Source organism: Pleurodeles waltl, chromosome 4_1 (genome assembly GCF_031143425.1).
Source record: "Pleurodeles waltl isolate 20211129_DDA chromosome 4_1, aPleWal1.hap1.20221129, whole genome shotgun sequence".
NCBI lineage: Eukaryota > Metazoa > Chordata > Amphibia > Caudata > Salamandridae > Pleurodeles > Pleurodeles waltl.
In genome coordinates, this window is record NC_090442.1 from 335,705,458 (window position 1) to 335,725,933 (window position 20,476).

General features: G+C 42.7%; 1 protein-coding gene across 2 annotated transcripts in view; it reads right to left on the minus strand.

Annotated features, from left to right (window-relative positions):
- RERG (RAS like estrogen regulated growth inhibitor) overlaps positions 1 to 20,476 on the minus strand; it is a 603,452-nt gene that overhangs the window by 43,823 nt on the left and 539,153 nt on the right. For both annotated transcript variants that reach the window (XM_069228457.1, XM_069228456.1), the window contains exon 4: positions 5,788 to 5,861. In XM_069228457.1, the coding sequence (XP_069084558.1) occupies positions 5,788 to 5,861 (74 nt within the window). The remainder of the gene's footprint in view (positions 1 to 5,787; positions 5,862 to 20,476) is intronic.

The following is a 20,476-nucleotide window of genomic DNA, read 5'->3' on the forward strand; positions in this document are numbered from 1 at the left end:
GAGAAAAATCACTTCAGGCTTGAATGAAGATAGCAATTCATCATGGCACCATATTTACTTTTGGTAATAAGCCCATTAGCTTTGCATGTAACTATCTTAATTTTTGGGGTCATCAACCCACTCTAAAAGAAGTTGTGTTTTAATGACAGACACTTCTCCTGCCATTATCTTTATTGTTTGATCTTTACCTTTTTTGCCGGATAAAACTGTTAATATTTTCTGCCCTTCTGCTTCTTCCCTACTCATGCCTGACCATTCCCAGCCCACCCAGACTACCTGTGCCCTAAAGTGACATCGAGTCCAATATACTCTTGGATAAGTGAATTTCCCACCTTTCCCTCTATCTTCCCAAACTGTGTTGCTGATGCTTCAGAACTGTACCTGGCATCACTCCTGTATTCCCATAGCAGCAATGCCCTCCCCCATCTCCAAGCAGAAATGCAAAAAAATGAGAGAAAAAAACAAACAGAAAGAGTTATTTCATAGAAAAGAAACAACTATTGTGGACTTGCGGGGACTTGTAAGACACATCTGTATCTTGAACCTAGAATAGTTCTGAGTTCTATGCAATACGTCTTGGGCCTCCTTGACAGATGTGGGCAAATGGAATTGACCCTTAATCAAAACTTTTAGTTTAGACTGCTGAACTAATGAGGCCTGAACATCTGCTGCTTTGAACTGCCCCCACAAGTCTTTGAAAGTCCCTACGGCGTGGTGCCACTAAAGCTGATATGTCTGAAAGGAAAAAAAACTAGGCATTGAGGATGATTGCGAAAGTTTTTTTCTGAATAACCATTGATAAAATGTGCTCTTTTATGATGTAATCTGCAAAGTTAACAAAGATGGTACAAGGATTTTTGGCAATGACTGCTCAATGGGCGGGAACCTCATGAGCCCGCACAATAGAAAGATCGGTTGGAGCATCCGGCAGGATATAGGTTTTGATCAGGGATTTCATCATTTGTAGTGTTTTTTTATAGCTGCCTTATTTCTCAGTCTCTAACTTTTGTATGCATCCAGTAACATTACAAAATTCACAACAAATGGCCCAACCCTTCTCCACAACTGGAAAGGTTTTAGAATTTGGAAAAATGAATATATTGAGAGCATAACTAAAATAGGGCATAGCTCTATGCACAATAATAGAAATGTTTATACTTTTTTGTAATGTATTATTCAGTTTTAATTTGAATACTCTGAGTTGGATCTGCCTTTCTTGTGGCCATCCACTTGAAGTTTTTAATTGTGTATGTGTGAGGAACGAGTGTGACATGTGTGAAGGTAAGTTGTTGCGAAGGGTTGGGACATTTTTGTAAAGTCATTTTCTTGATGTTATTGTGACTTATTTGTATTTGTTTAAATGACGATTAAATATGAGAATCATAGGACTATAATGTGCAATAAGAAACAATAATGAATAATAAATATTGTGAGAATACAAAGATGTTTTTTTGGACAATTTTTGGCTCAATAAACATGTTATAAATGTTGTAATGTTACTGGATGCATATGTTAATGCTATATGGTGGATAGTTATTGTTCCTTGCTCTAAGCTAGTTTCCCGTGCCTCTGCCTCCCTGCATTTGTTTTTTTAGGGGCCTTTTTCTGTTTTCTACAGTTGATTCTCACTCTCCTCAGGAGCACCCAAAAACCAAAGATTGGAGCATCTTGCATAGTTTTTCAAGTTCCTCGATTTTATTTTCACAATAATGCACCTTTTTTTGCATACTAGACACTTCTTTGCTAAAGAAGAGGAAGCTGTCCTCAAGATCAGATATCCTCTTTTCTGCTTTCTGAAGTCTCACTTGATGAACTATTAGCAGCAGCTGACCCTCTCAAATATTGCTGCAGTATATTCAATAAAACAATCAGTTTGCTTAGCCAGCCTGCAAGATCAGCTCAAACTGCATCAACTCTGGCCACTTATTGACATGAGCTTCTCCGTACATCCCCAAAGAAAAAGCGAGGTCTGTAGTTAAAATAGAGCATGGTGTGAGAGCATGCTGGATTACCGTGTACTGAGTAGTCATAATGACCCCCAACTGCATCTCCTTGACTCACCTCAGCTCGAAACACAACAGCCTCTATGCCAGGACACATAGCTGCTACTGCCTTCAGTTGCTGGATAAACCAGAGCGCAGGCATGCCAATGGCTAACTCCTCTGCTCGTCTGATCATCCTCTGGCCCTCTGGTGGCCTCTGTATGACTCAGCCCAGCTTTTCTTATGCTAGACTGCGGTCTGGAAAACAAATGCCACTTTGGTTGCCCCTTCTCTTATTTGTCGTGAATATTGTTTTTGCTAGGTGGTGGCTACAGCGGCGACAGTGACAACCACTCTCAAGCAGCTCACAGGCCTCATTCTCCATGAAGTGGAACCGTTGGAGTGCCCCGGAGTGTGCTAGTGCAGATACTGTGGGCTCCCTTCCCACCTGAAGGCCCTATGTATCTGACTTCATCCTTCGAAGAAGTGTGGTTGCTGTTTGAAAAGGGCTTCATCCCCCTCAACCAGTAACCCATTTTCTTAAAGGGTGTCACCTGGGTGTTGACGGAACACAAAACTTTCTTTCTGCAACAGATTCTCTGGTGGTTCTACATATAGGTAAAAAGAATTCAAGCTAGTACACAGCAGTGGGAGACCCTAAAGGGTGATGGGATGAAGGGTGAACCAGTGGCTGCAATCTGCACTTGTGGAAGGTGATTTCAGAGGAATGAGTGGAAGCAGTTTATTTTAGTGCTTGTGCAGCACATGTAACTTTTGAGGCATGATTGGAGGGTATCTTGTTTAATAGTGTCAAATGGTAGAAAAAAACAAGTAAAGAGTATGGAGAGAGCCATTCACATTCCTAAGAAGTTGGGTGCCCCCCGAAAGATGATGAGATGAGGGTGGAGCCCAAGGTTGCAATCTGCACTTAATGGAAGAGATTAATGGAAGAGATTTCAGAGGTATGGAGAGAACTTGTTTAGTTTGTTGCTTTTGCATCCCATGCAGTTTTCAAGGAGTGGCAGGAGGATATCTTGGTCAATGCTATCAGACTTGGAGAACAAATCAAGTAAAACTGGTAGGGATACATTCATACTTGCCAAGAGTCTGGAGAGACACATCCACATTCCTAAGAAGGGTGATTTAGTGATTTTTTTACTATGGTTGGCTTTGAACCTGGACTGAAACGGGTCCAAGAGCCTGTTGAGTATTTTGGTGTGAAACAGACATCCAGGTATATGTCCACAATTTTCCATTTTCAATTGTCATTGTCTTGTTCTCTGAGAGGTTAAACAGCTCTCTCGAAGTAGTTCACTGAAGTGAAACTCATTCTAGTAGGTCATACAGATCACCTCGTTACAGGGAAGGAGGTTGTGCTCATAATCTTCAGCCCCTAGGAGTCATGGCCAAGAAAATAAATGACAAGGTCTAAACACTAAAAAACACAATGAAAGCCAGTGGGACGTGCTGATAATACAACAAGACCATCTGTCTCTTCCATCAAAAGTGCATGGAGATTGGTCATGTTGCAGGCCTTGCTTTATCTGTCACACTGCCTCCCTGAATACTAGGCGAGAAAAAAAGAATAGCAGCAGAAAACAGAATGGAATATCTTGAATGCAGGACTGCAGAGGAATCACTATCTAATCTTTGGTGGTATCATCCCAATTGTAAATTTAATGAACATGGTCACTGCTTTAACAGTGTTAATATCCATGAATGCTCGGGGTGCTTTTCACTGATCAGAAGTTGGTCTTACCATAGTAAATGTTGGTGACCAAGGTATAGATTTTCTAGGTCTTCCAATGGATGGTGAGCTTGCAGTGTATAAACATATAGTAAAAGTATGGGTTCTCCAATGTCATCACAAATAGGATCTAGATTGTATCAGTTCCAAATGGATTGCATGGCAAGACAAAGCTCAGCTGTTTATTTTAATATTTTTATAATGAACTATTGCTGGAGATCAGTCCGTGCCGTTTCTCTGGAACAGCTTGCAGTTTTAGAAGATACTAGTGCATGGGTGGGTTGCAGAGAGAAAGACTTTGGGGGTCATTGCTGTTTTGGAGGAAGCACTGCCAACAGGCTGGCCCGGACCGGCGGTTTTCCGCCACTTTTGTCCTGGCGCAACGCTGCCCAGGGGATTACGCGTCCCCCTCCCACCAGTCTTTTCATGGCGGTAAGAACTACCATGAAAAGGCTAGTGGAAAGGGGAGTCGCAGGGCCCCTGGCCACGGCCCGTGCAGCTTTTCACTGTCTGCTGTGCAGACAGTGAAAAGCGCGACTGGTGCAACTGCACCCGTCGCACAGCCGCAACACCGCCGGCTCCATTTGGAGCTGGCTCCTGTGTTGTGACCGAGATCCCCGTTGGGCCGGCGGGCGGAAACCAGGTTTCCGTCCGCCGGCCCAGTGGTGATCTCATTATGGCTGCGGCAGTAGTGTGGCTGCATTGGCGGCCGCCCGGCGGTCCAACCTTGGCGGGCGGCTGTTGTAATGACCCCCTTTATTCCTATGTGACTTTGATAGGTAACCTATACACATTTTGTTGTGGGGCAGTAAGATCACTGAGAAATACTTGCATACATGTTCTTCCTTTTGGTGCAGTATTGATTAAGTCATTGAAGTAATTATTTTTGATAATATATCATGTAGATATGGACATTTTTAGGGCCGAGCGCAAAGTGCTCCATCCCCTGTAGCAATCTCTCTTTGGGCTTCCAACCACGCCCAAGTCACGTCAGTCACTTTCATTGGTTCATGGGCTTGCCTTTTAAAATCCACTTGCTTTCATTTGTGAAAGGCATGCATACGTCATGCCTTTTCTCATGTTTAGCCCACCTGCACAGCACCGGTAAACTACTGAAAACATAAGAGGCTCGATATTTTCAGCATGGTTTCCGGACTACTTTATCTGTTTATTTTTCCATGCAGTGTTATCGTGCTTGGTTTTTCTGTTTTCAATTTCAGCACTATCGAGCTGCATTTTACATAGTGCGATCTCGCTGCATATTTTCTTTTAATTTGTGTGGCAAGTCCGGTTAGGAGTTTACAGCGCTAATAGCTCTAACTCAAGCAAATGCGAGACCCGTTGCATTGAAAATGCTTGTTATTAATGTGATTAGATATTTCGACGAAAGAGGCAGCTTTTTAAAAAGTATTATACATCTTATTGCATATTAGGATATATTTTTTATGTCTGTGTGGTTTGTTTTTAAGTAACAATCATCTAAATGGAGTGATAACTCTATTTAGAAATATTGATAAGAGAAGCTGTATAATTAAATAAGTGAAGAATGGCACTCAAAGATTCTTTATAGCTAGCAAACACTACAATTCCTTATAAGGTTATATTTTTTAATTTGTTGTTATTTGTTCTTCAATTTGTATTATGCGAAAACGTGTCTTTTCGTTTTAAATTTCTCACAATTATTGGTCTCTATTACATTTGATTGTATTTCATGGTACATTTAACATAAAAAAATAGGTATGCAAGTTTTTTATTAGCGGAAGAATTTTGCATGTTTCTAAACTATGACTAAAGTAGCAGATGACATCGACTGGTTCTACCGTCAATTAAGTAGAAAAATCAAGCAAAATCTACGTTGTACCTAAATCGCATTGTTTCAAAGAGAACCACAAACCTTCTCGACCACAGCCCTACAATAAGAACACAGCTCTACCTTACTATTTGGATGGTAAATAAAAGCATTGTAATTTATCACCTATAGCATGAATATTTTCTGACCAAGGAATCAGACACAGTATTTCAAGTTGGAAAACGCATGTAAAGTGCAACAGTGCTCACCTGACCAGCGGTGTCCAATATTTCCATGGAAACAACTTCATCGTCAATGGTTGCTTGATGGCGATAAGTGGACTCTAAAAATAATGGCATTCAATTATTCAGCATGTGGTGTCTTTGTTTACTTACTAAAAGAAAGCGAACGCTGATTACTACATTACTATTTTAAATAATATTTTAAGGTTTGCATTTCTTACAATTAATTAAAAATAAATTGCTTCCAATGAATATTGGTATAATTGTGAATATCAGACCATACATCTATAGCTAGTGATTAGTTCATAAACATAAAAGTCGCATTATTCTTTAGCAACAATATTTCTTGTGGTGCTTTATTACTTCTGACCTTACACCCATATGCTCAGCCACTGAGATATGAAACTATTGTGAAAAGATGTATTTACAGTTCCATTAAGCGTGATTATGACAAATAGTTTGGGTCACAAAGATAGGTGCTGGATTCTACTATTTTTGCCAAACCCATGCTGTTTGGTATTACAAAAAGGCCCATTGTGTAATACATAGAGAACAGCATTGTTTTAGCAAAGGTACATTCCCCTGGTGCAAGTGTTGTTCTCCATGGAAGTAAGCGAATTGTTTTCGTCCCATAGCTTACAGAACGTGGTTAGTGCAAAATGCTTCGTCATGTAGTTCCAGAATACAGACCAATGAGAAGGTAGTCTGCGGTTTGATTTGGAAGATGAGGAAAAATGGACAAAATGCCACTCCAAGAGTATCATAGAATGCCGTCTTATTGTCCGAAGCTCTCACTTAATGTCAAGTCATAGATTCACAGATGCAAAGCCATGCAGTGTGGGCAAGATTGCACAGCTTAAATTCACACTAACAAACACATGCACCCCTTTCTCTATTGTGGGTGGGCGTGTGTCCTTCAATGCACCCACGCTGAGGACCCTCTGCCCTACCTCATAAGCCCAAAGGTCCTTCAGCACAATTTAACAGAATAAAAAAATCCAACAAAATCACTGTTTTGTATGACACTGAGGAACGCTACTGGTAATAGATTGGTTCTTTCTCAAGGGTTGCAGACAGAGTGGGTTTGCCTCTGCCCTTTAGTCCAAGAATCAGCCAATCTCCTTCAGACATTGATTTCTTTGGCCAAGACATTGTCAGTCACACCTTGGATTAGTCCACACAAGCATTATAGTCTAAACCTCTTTCTATTTGCGTTTGGGTGAATCCTTCTGCCTGCATTGGAATGCAGTAGGGACTATTTCAAACCTCAAAAGTACACTAGATCATCACAGTTTTTTGCCAGATTCATTTATTTTCTTTATAATACAGCAGCAGGACAGTTCTCTGAGGAACAAGGCAGGCCTCACATCCCCATATGTGGTTCTGGAAAGTTATTCCCTTCCCCTGTCAAAGCTCCAAGAAGTCTTGGGTGACAAATGACTGGAGTTGGGTCCCTTTATGTGTGTTGAAGGCAAAGCTATTTGAAACGTAAGTGGAGCTGGGTACAGCTCCACCTCAGCCATCGTGCCTACACCTGATGCTCTTTGTCTTACTGTCTGGAAAGAAAACGCAAACCCCAATAGCAAAGCCCAGGCAAATCTCCCTTATTGATTTTGTCAGTTGTGCATGCTGTAAAAAATGCCGTGGTCCTACCCTAAAACTTTGTTGCATCTCTTTGAACACCTGGATGCTATCTTACTGAAAAAGACCTCCAAACAATATGCACTCTCCCTCTCTCTACTGTACCACAGACATTTCCCAAGCCATCTGTAAGAATGGTTTTATCCACCAGATCTCCAGCGAATTGGAAAATGGGGAATGTGGTATCACTTTACGCATCAAAGTCTCCCACACAGAGGCCATCACTTGACTATATATGGGCAATTACTGGGTACTCCTCTGACCATCCTCAGTAGCTCCAGGAGGGCATTCACATCATGACAGCCCACCAGGAGTCTCTTTTCTCAGTTTCCCCCATCATCACACCATCTTGTTGCATGCTGTAATTGTGCTGCACGGTTCTTCATAATAACAAGATTCCAGCTCTGGGAAACCTTGCCCTTCCCTCTGATCTATCCAGTTTCAGAAATTTCATTTGTACCATGCAGCGCTTGCCAGCCCATCTGAGTAATATCAGGAGGGAATCAATTTTTCTAAAGGTGGATCGTGGAATGTCACAAAAGCTGTACTGTAGATGGCAAAGGAGCTGAGGCAGGAGTACCATTTTGCCAAGCACAATACGGCCCATGATTGACAGTGGGAGTGTATTTCAGACCACAGTGGATTTTGTAGAATCTTTAGAACCTTGCCCAAGTTGCTTGCTTATTGGTGGTCTTCTCTATGTGTGCCATGTATCTCCAGGTATCTAAATTATTCTACTTCCCATTTCATCACTACATGTGATCCTGCCAGCATAGTCACGAATCCCCCTAGCGGAAATGCCAGGGATTTTTTGTAGTTGGTGTGCAGGCCTGTTGATGCACGAAACAGCTTCAGTTTGGCTATTTATATTGGCATGGACTCTTGAGGGTCGCTGAGAAAGACCAGTTTGTTCTCTACATAAATGGGGACAAGGTGTGTGGTGCATCCAACAACAAAACAGGAGGAGAGACAAAAGGCACTCCTGCCTAGTCCCTCTCTCTGTGCTCTAGGCCTCTGACACTGCTCCCTTAGTCATACTCTGGCTAAGGTTTGTGTGTAGAAAAGCTGTATCCATCATTTGAAGTTGAAGCCAAAGCCCATGCCCTGCAGTGCCTCAAACACATGATCCCATCTCATGGTATCAAAAGCTTTTTCTATACCCAGCACCACCAAGGCACCATTAATTTCCATGTGTTCTGAGGAGTAAAGGACATGTGTAAACCAATGTATGTTGTGTGTTGTGCTCCCTACAAGCATGAAGCCACATTACCAGCAATCTCACCACCCTGAAGAGCCTAATGGCCAATGCCTTTGTTAATAGCTTTGTGTCAGTGTTTATCATAGAAAGGGCCCTAGAGAACCCAATCTGTATAGGATTCTTATCCAGTTTGCGTACCATCATTATTAGCGGCTCTTTCATGGTGTCTAGTACCTTCCTTCTGCCAAGAGTCTCCATATAGACATGGAGTAATTGTTCAGAGAGCAGGTGTGCAAATGTCTGGTAGTAATCAAGAAGAAAGTCATCTAACCCTGGTATCCTATGACAGGGCATCTCCTTGAATGCCGCCATCAGTCCCCAGTCCCTCTTTTTTTAGCTCTACTTCCAGGCTCTCAGATTGTTCATCCATCAGCTTTGACAATGGGATCCCCAACCTGTTAGAACTGGGGCCACAACCTGTTAGAAGGCCCTTGAATGGGTGTGCAAGGTACCGACTCAAGGCACCAGTAATGCTGGATGGTGTGGAAACATGTGTCCTACTTGACTGTACAAGTGATAGGATATGTGGCTGAGGTCACTCCCTTTCCAGCAGCCATGCAAGAGGTTTTCCAGATTTGTCCCCATCTCTGTGGAGCCTCTGTCTATTCTCTTGGGATTTGGACCTAGCTAGCTCATCCCATTTGTCTTTCAGGGCTTTGTTGAAATATAAAAGCTTTAGTTTGACCGTAGCTTCCAGGGATTCTGGACTCTGAAGTTCTGATACAGCAGAGGTCTTCAAACTGGGGGGGCGGGCCCCCCTAGGGGGGCCTCAAGTGATCCCAGGGGGGGGGGGCAGGCTCTGGCCAAAAGAAGCATTACACAGATAACAGTGTTTTGTTTGAAGCAAAAACACGTTATTGCATTTTTAAAAAGGTAACAGTTCTTAACTGCAATGTTTAAATACATCTAGACATATTTTAACATTGGCATCTTTATAAAAATATTTTTGAAAAATTCTGGGGGGGGCAATGTTTTTTATTTTTCAACTGGGGGGGGCACGGCATGAAAAAGTTTGGATACCAATGCGATACAGACTCTTCATGGTTCAGAGTTGCCTGCAGCTAATGCTGGATACTGACAACCTTATTGATACACTTGTCTCTAACACACACTTGAATGCCTCTTACTCATTAGCCCTAGTATCAGTAATGTTTCAGTTAGTCTAAAAAAAAGTGGCCAGCATTCCCCCATTTCCTCGCAAAATAGCTTCGATGTTTTTTTTACCTTTTCATCAGTTTTCAAAATACAATGCTGTGATACGTATTTTAAGTCAGCTGTTATTTTTTTGATATATAGTTCCTTTAAGACAAATTTAAAGTATGTTAAAGAAGTTTGTTGCACTGGAATTAAAAATCAACGTATATTATAACTTTAAAAGGCAATGTGTATTATCAACTGCAAAACCAGCAATTTTGTTCTATGACTGGATAAGATTACTTGCTCAATAAGACCCGTATCAGAATGACTTGGTGGAAGCACAATGACAAGAAGCTGGTGAACATAGGCTGCACTACAGTGAGTCCTCAGATTAATTGGCTGGAACTAGAAACAAGTTGTGCCCTTAGTGTACAAAAAACTATTTTTCTCCATGAAGTCATCTGGTCAGTACATTTGGGGTTTTCAAGGACATTAAATTGTCTCATTTCAAAAGGTCTAGAAAGGGCATATAGAGTGAGCTATTTTGCCTTTTCTACCCTCTTTCTAAGATGAGTGGTAAATCTGGAATACAGACAAAGACTCTGCGAGTACCACTGCCAGTGTGAACATTCCTTTTTAGAGGTCCTGTAGAATTTGCAACAACTTCGGGGAAAAAGAACTAGTGATAAAGGACTATAGGGGTCATTATGACCCCGGTGGTAGGTGGTAATGTGGCGGTAGTACCGCCAACAGGCTGGCGGTACATACCGCCACATTATGACATTGGTGGGTTGGCTGCAGCCAACCCACCATTTTACCATTCCTACCGCCATGGCGGTAGCAGCTGCCGGGCTGGACTATTGTGCTGCCGGCGGAATTTTGAGCCTGCCTACCGCCATTGTTTTTATGCCGTTCACAACGCCACGGAAACCAATGCAGTAGGCCCTACCAACGAGAGGGAATACTTTCCCTGTCACTAGTAGGAGGCTCATCCACCCCCGAACACTCCCCCTTCTGATTCCCTATCCCCCCATACACACACACACCCGCAGACATACACCACACATACACCCCCTCACTCACACTGGCATACACGCATTCATTCATGCATACATCCATTCATTTTCCCACACATCCGTACACACACATTCACACAGACATGCAGACACTCATTCACATTTCCATTTTTACATGCATTCACACACATGCATACACCCACACAAACAACATAACACACACAGACACATTCATGCACACACTCACACATTCATACATACAACCCCACACACACACAGGGACACACACACAACACCCCCCCCCCCCACCTACCTCCCCTGTCAGAAGCCCAACTTACCTGCATCCAGCTGGTCTTCCAGCAGGGAACGGGATGGGGTGCTGCTACCGCCAGCAGTGCCCAACAGCAGAATACCGCCAGGCCGTATCATGTGTCACAATACGTCTGGCGGCGGTCTACTGGCGTGGCGGTGCTGGTGGTAGCAGCGCCACCTTACCACCATCCTCCCGTATGGCCACGGCCAGACTTCCACTCTTCTTTTGGCGGAAGTCCAGCAGTGGTCATAATCTGGTGGACGGATGGTAGCCGCGGCAACAGATTTTTGGCGGACGTCACCGGGGCAGTAGGTGGCTTATAACGGCAATGTCATAGTGAGGGCCTATAGCACAAGAAATACAGAAGCAGTTCTACTGAAGAGAAGAACTGCTCATGTGGCAGCCAAGACTCTCAATGGGATCTTTTCATTGGTTGTTTCTCATTGGGAGGTGGTCTGTGACTATGGAATTAATGTCATGTCAACATACATAAACGTGATGCAGGAAGGAGCGGGTGTAATACAAAAGTAGTGTGATTTAACTAGTCTTTCAAATGAATGATGACTGCTTTAGATCAACTATTGAAAAACAAGTAGACATCCATCTTCTGGCCACCTTTTTGCAGATGAGAAAGTTCCAACAATGTGTGCCTGCTTTAGCCCATATGAACTTACGTATGGGCAAATGAAGGGGCAGTTAGTACCCAATGCAAAATATAAACTTTAGGCCAACTAAGATCTGATGGGCTGGCATCAATAGAAGGTAACAATGACTGGTTTTTAGAAGGACAAACGTTCATGATATTGCAGTGTGTAAAACCTATTGATGCAGAGGACTCATGAACTTTCGATGTTCTAAATAAAGATCATTGAAGTTAACACTTTGTGTGATGGTCATAAATAAAGTTGGGCGTATCCTAACAACAGACTGAAGCCTTAACAGCTAGTAAGAGAGGCGCTGTAAGACCAATGAAATATATGTGAGAGAGGGGCTATGGAGAGGTGAGAGGTACAACATTTGTTGAGTCGACCGTGGAGAGGTGTGAGAACAGGCATATGCATTTTCTGGTTATTTATACCATCTTCTGTAATCAGAAAAACAACTTTTTCCTTTGTTGAAACTGGATGGTATCAGCAATTTAAGGGTCGCCAGGGGTCGCAGCTGCAATGCCTGGCTTGCTCTTTGCTACCTCTGTCACTGCCTTTGCGACTTCTGGCCTTAGACGTGGCAAATTCAGTGCCAGGAACACAGAGGTAGTTCGTCCTTATGGACATTAGTTAGGGCTCCATTCTCTTTTCTGTAAATTTTGGTCCTTATTTATACTTTTTTAGCTCCGCATTTGCACCACTTTTTTACGCAAAAGTGGCACAAACTTACAAAATACAATTGTTTTTTGTAAGTTTGCCCCGCTTTTGTGTCAAAAAATGACGCAAATGTGGCGCTAAAAAGGTATAAATATGGGCCTATGTATTAAACTAATAGTAGATAATAGAAGGGTGTTCCCTATTAGTGTAATACAAATGGAGTACAATTAGCTGGAATATACCCTTCCATGGCAACTCAGCTTAGTAAAAATGCTTTTAAGTGTATTTTGTGTGCATGCTTGCAAGGAGCGGGGAGCGTGTTTATGTGAGAGAAAGTATATGTAAGTCTGAATTTGTATGCACGTGTAAGTATGTGTGTGTGTGAGTGAAAGTGGAGGTCAAAGGGCATGTGATGTCACTTCCGCTAAAACTGGCGTTTTGGTGAATTGATGTTCATGGTATCAGATGCTGCAAGACGGCTCTCCTGTATTTATTATTAATGCAATCACAGCTCGAATGTTATGTAAAGGGCGGAAGCGTTACAAAAGATGCTATGATTAGGAAAAAACATGAATTTGCTACAGATGGCAGCGATTGGAACACAGCTATTTATAGTAGAGTAATGGCATTGCAAAAAACATCTTTTATCTTAAACGTTATCAAAATAACTTGATTTGCAATTAATGGAATGTGTTGCTTTATATATGACTTTTTTATTGTGAGTTTAGAATTATTTTACAGGAACTTAATAAATCAAATTCATTTAAAGATTGAAGACAAAAAGAACTACCATGTTGGTTACTTATGTTGAGGAGCATGACAAACTGAGCTATATTCTTAGAGCTTTGAGATCTTAGAGACACTTATGTGTAATATATCAAAATATTTGGGAAGTGAAAGGAGAACCTATAATGCTGGGTCAGTTCTTGAAAGCCATTCATAATTGCGTTCATGATTGACTTGAGTTCCTTAATCAAGTTGCTTCATGATAAAGCTGCCATTGTTTTGCTTCCACCATCTTGTCCCCTACCTTCCTCAAAAATATGATATTTATATGGATAGAAGCCTTCTAAAAGTCTAGATCGAAAACGTGATTATTAAACTATGGGGATTGGGGTAAGGCTACTCCTCAAAGACAAAATTGTTTCTGTGACCATACTACCTATGATGGCTTCGCTCAAGGATCAATGCCTTCCCAAGAGAAAAGCATGTATTATATGTGCAACAATTCCAAAACAAAAAAGCAGTCAAGAAATAAAAGATGTAAACGTTATATATAAAAGGACAACAATTTAATGAGTAACATGACAACAATTGAGACTATTGGTTGTACAGTTCTAGACAGGAGGTATAACAAAAATAAAACTATTCCGTTAAAACATGGCTCACCGTCACCTAGGCACATTACACAGAAGATTTATGATGGACCACATCTGAGTAACAGTTGATGATTTGTCCCAGTCAAAGAGCTTCACAAAAACTTAGTAAGCTTCTGGAGGGTGAAAATCTTCAATAGGGCAAGACTCAAAGCTGTTCCTGAGAAAGGTGCCAAAGGATGAGACACAGATTTACTGCAGCCTCAAATTGTGTGAAGAAGTCTGAGTTGGCAGTCCATAATGGTGGAGCTGCTGATGTCACATCTTTTCCAGAGAGGCTTGTCACCCTGTACTGGTCCTTTACAGAGGCATTTTCAACGTTCAGATTGAGCTACCTGTTCTTTATGGCAAAAGTCTCCACATTTTGAGGAAAGTATCCTCATTCACTGGTTCACAAGTGGAAGTTGCGAAAAAGCTGCTTGCAACTCCAGTTTAGGTCTACATCAAAATACTTAGTTACAACTGGTTCCTTTGACTTCTATGTAGCAACACTAGATTTGCTTGAAAACAGGATTTCTGCACTCTAGAGGCACAGGGGATATGTTTGAGGGGAAGAAAAGAGGGCAAATGAAATGTTCAGTTGTCACTGGTTCAATTGGTTTTCTTCAAGGCAGCCACAACTTCATGTGTGCCCTGGACCTTCAATACTCTGAATCCAAAGAAGAGAAGTTTACAAGTGGCAAAAAGGCTCCACTAACTAGATCTGTGTCTTTCAAACAACAGAGGGCTAACCTTTTGAGCAGGTTTCCAGCCTCCCAGTTGAAAGAAAGAGATGAGGGAAAATCTCTCCCAGATGTCTGCTATGTGGTCATTAATTCTCTGATGCAGAAGTAGAACACAAAGGATAAACCTATCTAAGATCTAAATAAAAATTCCCAGGCTTTCTTCTACAATGTGTTTCAGCAAAATAGTTCTGTTCCTGCCCAGGGGCATTGTTACAGATCAAAATATTCCTAAACCCCATTCACCACAAAAACCTGAAATTACAGAATATTTGTTTCACCCACTCTGCTCAATCCCTCCCTAAGCTTCTCCCAAACTGGAGCTGATCTTCAGGCACTCAGTAAAATGGGAAAAAGAGGAAGTAAGAAGATTGTATAGTCTCGCATTTGCCACAATGCGATGTTATCGCCCATCAACTCATAAAGCCATTTGGAAATCAGCAGTTTGGGATATGAAGAAAAGCATAATGTCTGACTGTAAGGAAATGCCTCTTTTTGTATATTCACCCCCACACATTTGAACTGATGATGCTAGTTTTTTTTACTTTGAGATTGCACTGAGGCCTGCTAACCAGACCTCAATACCAGTATTCGGACCCGATAAATGTCAAATTGGATACACCCAATTGGCAAGGACTAACTTACTTATAAGTCCATAATATATGGTACCCAAGCATATAAGGTAGATTGTCCACTCACTGCTGCAGCACGATCTGTGCCACCCTCTGTGTGACAAAGTACTATTTATTTCCAAGCCTGCCCCTGCAGACTGTAAGGACTTTGTTTTCACCACCAGTTCGACTTTGTCATTCGCATCAATGGCAAAGCTACCCTATCCCTTAACAATATACAAAACTCTCCCCTATGGAAGGTCTATAGAGCCCTATGGCAAGGAGCTGTATTTTGTTAAATAGGACATATATTTTTAATATGTAATATGTCTTAACAACAACACTTCCAAATTGTTGTATTGCTGTGGAAAAAGGTAGTAGCCTGATTGGCCAACACAGGGTTACCAGTTAACACCCCAACCCGGCTAACTCCTGAAAGGGAAAACCTAACTGGGCATGTAAGGTAAGGTAAATTAATTGTGGCATTAAACCTGACCTGATGCCCAGGTTGTATTTAATACCACTATTAAAGTTCAAAAACCTTTAGAAAATTGTCGCTCTACTCCAGCTAGCCCAGCAGTGTCACAAAGGCACTAGCACACAACCCATTTTCTGACTGCCTGGGGAGACGTGAGCACAGGAACAAAGGCAGTTGTCATAAAGTGAGGTGTCACTTCCTCTTCCAGGATGGCTACTCAGGGTGTTAGCCCAAACACCGAGCTTCAAAGGTAAAGCTGCCATTGGGAAGGAAGTAGTGTCAACACCCCTGGCCAGGGTGTCTTTTGTTCTTTCAGACAGAATGGAGACAGGGTCAAGGAGGGACAACTTGCCCCCAAACTAGTTCTACTATGTGCATGTAGCCCTCTGGTAGCCACACCTCTAGGGTGGGCTAGCAAGCTCCTGATGACCAAGAAAGGGTCATGCTATCTTAAAGGGGTAAGAATGCGACACTCTGGTATAGTCAGATGGCAAACATCACAGAAACTTCATCACTAGGTAGGAGGGGACCCAGCAGGTCATTAGCTAGTGACTGCGGGGTTCAAATAGGGAACTTTCCTGGGATAAATGTGGCACCCCTGGCACTCTGACCCTCAGATCACACTGGAGTCGGACAGAGGACTGAAGAAGGACTGCCCAGCTGACCTTGGATCTGCACAAAGAGAGGCTGCACCTGCTGGACTTTGGGTTAGCAAAGTGTGAACTGTGCCTGAGGTTTTGGGAAAAGTTGATCCACAGTCCCAACCTACAGCAGTGCCCCAAAGATCAGTCAACTGATCTCCCAGAACCAGCTTCTGGGACACAAGAGCTGAAGTAGCCCAACCCGGCAAAACTATCTGTTTCAACTTTTCAAAAGTTTCCCAAGTTTTTGTTGACCAAGGCTTGTTTGCGGTCGCATTTAAAAGTGATAATTACTTCTAAAATCTGTAGGTCTGGACCCTTCAGTGGATTTTTTTTACGAAGGTCTCTAAAGATTCCTAAAAATATGATCTCTTTTTACAAATTGGTATCCACTTTCTTTAGTGTGTTGTTGCTTTCTTATTTTGTTGCTTGATGCTGTTAAATGCCTTACATATACTTATTTTGCTAAACCTTACTGCTTTCAGCCACAGCTACCTTGGATTGAGCTTGAGGTTAAGTAAACAAGACTGACTGAACCCAAGATGGTAATTGTGAGTGCACTACAAGATAAGGCCCCACAGTGCTATGACATAGTACACCCAAATGCTCATGATATACCAATGAAAATTACATTAATTTGGGAAAAAGGACAGATCCATGGTTAGCCTTTCAGACCATTTAAAGAGCATTTCAAATTTTATGTGGTCCGTTACTGGGATCCAAGATAGCGGAGACTGATATCGGGAGATATGGCCCTTTTAGTAGTGGCTGAAGATGGTTTAAAGATTGCGATTTTGCACTTCCTGCATAGATCTGTTTCTGATGACAATTCAAATATATAGCTGAGTAATAGCTGATTGACAAGTGACATTTTTTTTATATTTTCTATTTTTTAAGGATAATAGTTTTAAGTTAATTCTACTTTGATTGATATTGTTGACATGTCGGTGCCTTGAAACTGGTATTTTCCGGCATTCCATGTGCCATGTAGATCAACATACACTAAACAAGAACCTATGGAAGCATTTCTGAAGTCTGAAGTCCAGGAACAGCCAAATGAGAGTAGCTTCACAGCAAACCTGGGTGGCTTTCAGATTATGGTTCTGTATTTCTTTTTTAAACCCAGGTTTATTCCTCTGCAATATTAGTGTGCAGAGGACACTCCCATTTGAAAGCTGTTTATGTCTGATAAATGGTTAATTTATTCATCTGCAGAAAACAATAGCATTCAAAGGACTGAGTGGGTAAAAGGAATAGAGTGGGGAAAATGAAAACCTGTCACGTGGTAAGAAAAGAATTAGACAATTTAGTATGAATCATTGGTAGAAATACAGAGGTTAGCCTTAAGATCGTGAGATCATTCTTCTGGCTGTACAACTACGATAAAAAAAACTTCACAGAAGCGAAGCATAAAGGAAGGAAATGGGACAATGGACACTTTTCATAGTTAGTTTCTGATTCTTTGATGTTCAATGAACGCTCAACAGAAAAGCAATTCATCTGCATTGACAGACTGTGCCACTCAGAGTAGATAGTAATTTTCACTGCGTGAACTGCATCAGCTAGATTGGTTCCTTCTCTTTTCGGAACAATTAACTTTGCAGTGGAAGAGGCGCATGTGGTTTTACTGGAATAGATGAGAGCGGATGAAACATGAGCATGCAACTCTTCCTGGAGCAATTTTAACTCCAGATAGTTAATTTTCTCCTCTAACCCATAGGAAAACGTGTACAGTATCAAACATGGCAGTGAGTGATGCACGATTCAAGCTGAAAAGTAATGTTGAGTAAAATACTTTGACACACTGTCTTACAAATAATTCTTTGCACGGACTAACCCTGTTTCATTCTACCATGGAGGTCAACTCAGAAGAATGTCAGGGATAGCGAAAATGACATCATACACCCTAAGTGATGTCAATTGAACCTGTATTCCAGAAGACAAAGAAATCACATCACGTGAGTGAAAAAGTCACTAATTCAGACACAATTGCAGTTTATTTGCCACCTGTAGATTAACTAGGGTGCTGCTGCCACAGACACAGCATCAGATACCCAGGCACATCCTCAAAAGTCCAACTACATACTTCAAATGTCCAGGAAGTCTCTAAATGAAAATTAGTCAGTCTCAAAAAGTAGTTTATAGCCTCAGTCGCCCAGGCACACCCATAACAAATCCTGGAAGAACCAAGAAATAGTGGCTTGGATCATGCACTGGTATTACAGTATTGAAACAGCCATAGAGCTCCTATAAGGCACATCCCTCTGACCTGCAACATACTAAGCTACACCATCAATGAGACATCAAGCAAGCCTATGCAGTTTATCTAAAAAAACGGCTTGATGTTATGTTGGTAACCAATTACTAAAACATCTACATATCTCCAGCAGTCATCTATATTTATTTGTATGCAGCATTCACAGGTTGTCAAGTAAAGAAATATCTAAAGTCTTTGAGCACAAAACCTCCATGCCAGCCCAGATTAGGCATCTGAACCCTAGACAACTGCACTGACCTCCTGGTGAGCATCTGCTGCCCTCCCCAGCTCCTCTGGCTGCTGTTGCTGCCTCTTGCGTGGGATGAACTGAGAGTCTCCTGACTCTCTGTTCGAGCCCCTCCTCCACCCGCAGGCTCGTCCCTGCACCTCATACCTGGTGGTCTAGTGGCCATCACAAGTAAATATTTTCCTTTTCTTCTATGTCGCTCTTTCACTCTTGCATTTTCTGACTTTTTCTTCTATCATTTGCCTTTTCTTTTCTTCTCTCTGTCGCTCTTTCACCCTTGCATTTTCTGCCTTTTCCTTCTATCACCCCTCGTTTTTCACTAGTGCTTTTTCCTTCCTCCACTCTTCATCTGCCCCCGCCCTCCTGTCTCCCAGCTGACTGCTCCCCCACCCCTCTCCCCTTCCTAATGGTGGCTGCAGTGCAGCCCTGCCGCTGGTGCTCCGTAGGTAGGCCAAACGCAAGCCCGTCTTCGCATGTCCGCGCCTGGACCGCGCCCAGCACCAGGAACCCTCGATCTCTGTTAAACCACCCCCTTGATAGCCTCTGTTACATCTCTGAGACCCTCATCAACACTGGACATCTCAACAACTGCTGCACCATCTCCCCAAAGACACCCATGGACCTTTTGCCTACAGGTACTGCAACTTCAGCGCCAACCTCAACAAACCGAAGGTACTTTCCGCACACAAAGATAACAACAATGTTCACAACTCCATCAACTGCCTGCTCCCGAACATCCTCTCCCTCCACAAAAATGCCACTGAACTCTGGGACCTGATCGACACCACCCGACCGGACATCGCCTTTCTCACCGAGACCTGGACCAACCCCACCTTGGGTCCAGACATTGCCATCGCCATTCACGATGGCTATAGCATCCTAAGGAGAGACCAGCCCTCCTGCCCAAGTGGAGGTCTTGCCATCATACACAAGTCCTCACTACATATCAAGGCCATCCACAAAGATCACTGCACCACTATGGCACACCTTCACCTCCTGGTCCACTTCAACCACAACTCCTCCATCCACGGCACCCTGGTGTACAGGCCACATGGCCCCCACCAACTTTCATAGACGATGTCGTAGACATCGCTATCCCCCAGGCCCTGGCATCAGTCCACTACTTCCTTCTCGGTAATCTGAACTTCCACCTCGAGGACTGCACTGACCCAAACACCACCGCACTACTTGACAACCTCGCCACCCTCTGCTTCAGACAGCTGGTCTCTGCACCCACACACATCGCATGACACACACTGGACCCCATCTTCACCTCAAGCAACTGGATCACCATCAAGACCATCTCCACCCCAGACTGAACCGAACATCGCTGCATACACTTCAAAATCACCACACACAGCAGGTGCACCCACACTCCCCCCAGGTAATGGAACGAAACCACCAACGAGCAACTCACCTCATCGCTCGCCAAATCCCTCCCTCCCCCCTCTGATGATGCCAACACAGCAGGGCGCAACCTCAATCCATGGATCATCGAATGCGCAGACACTCTAGTCCCTCTCCAGATGACATCAGCTAAAAGCGTACCTAAGAAGGCTAGCTGGTTCACCACCAAACTCCAAGAATCAAAGCGTACCTTCAGACGTTTAGAGAAAAAATGGAGGAACAGCCAATCCAGCGAAGACCTTGCTTCATTGAGATCCACAACTGCCGCCCACCGACGAAAAATCAAGAATGGAAGGGAGGACACCCTC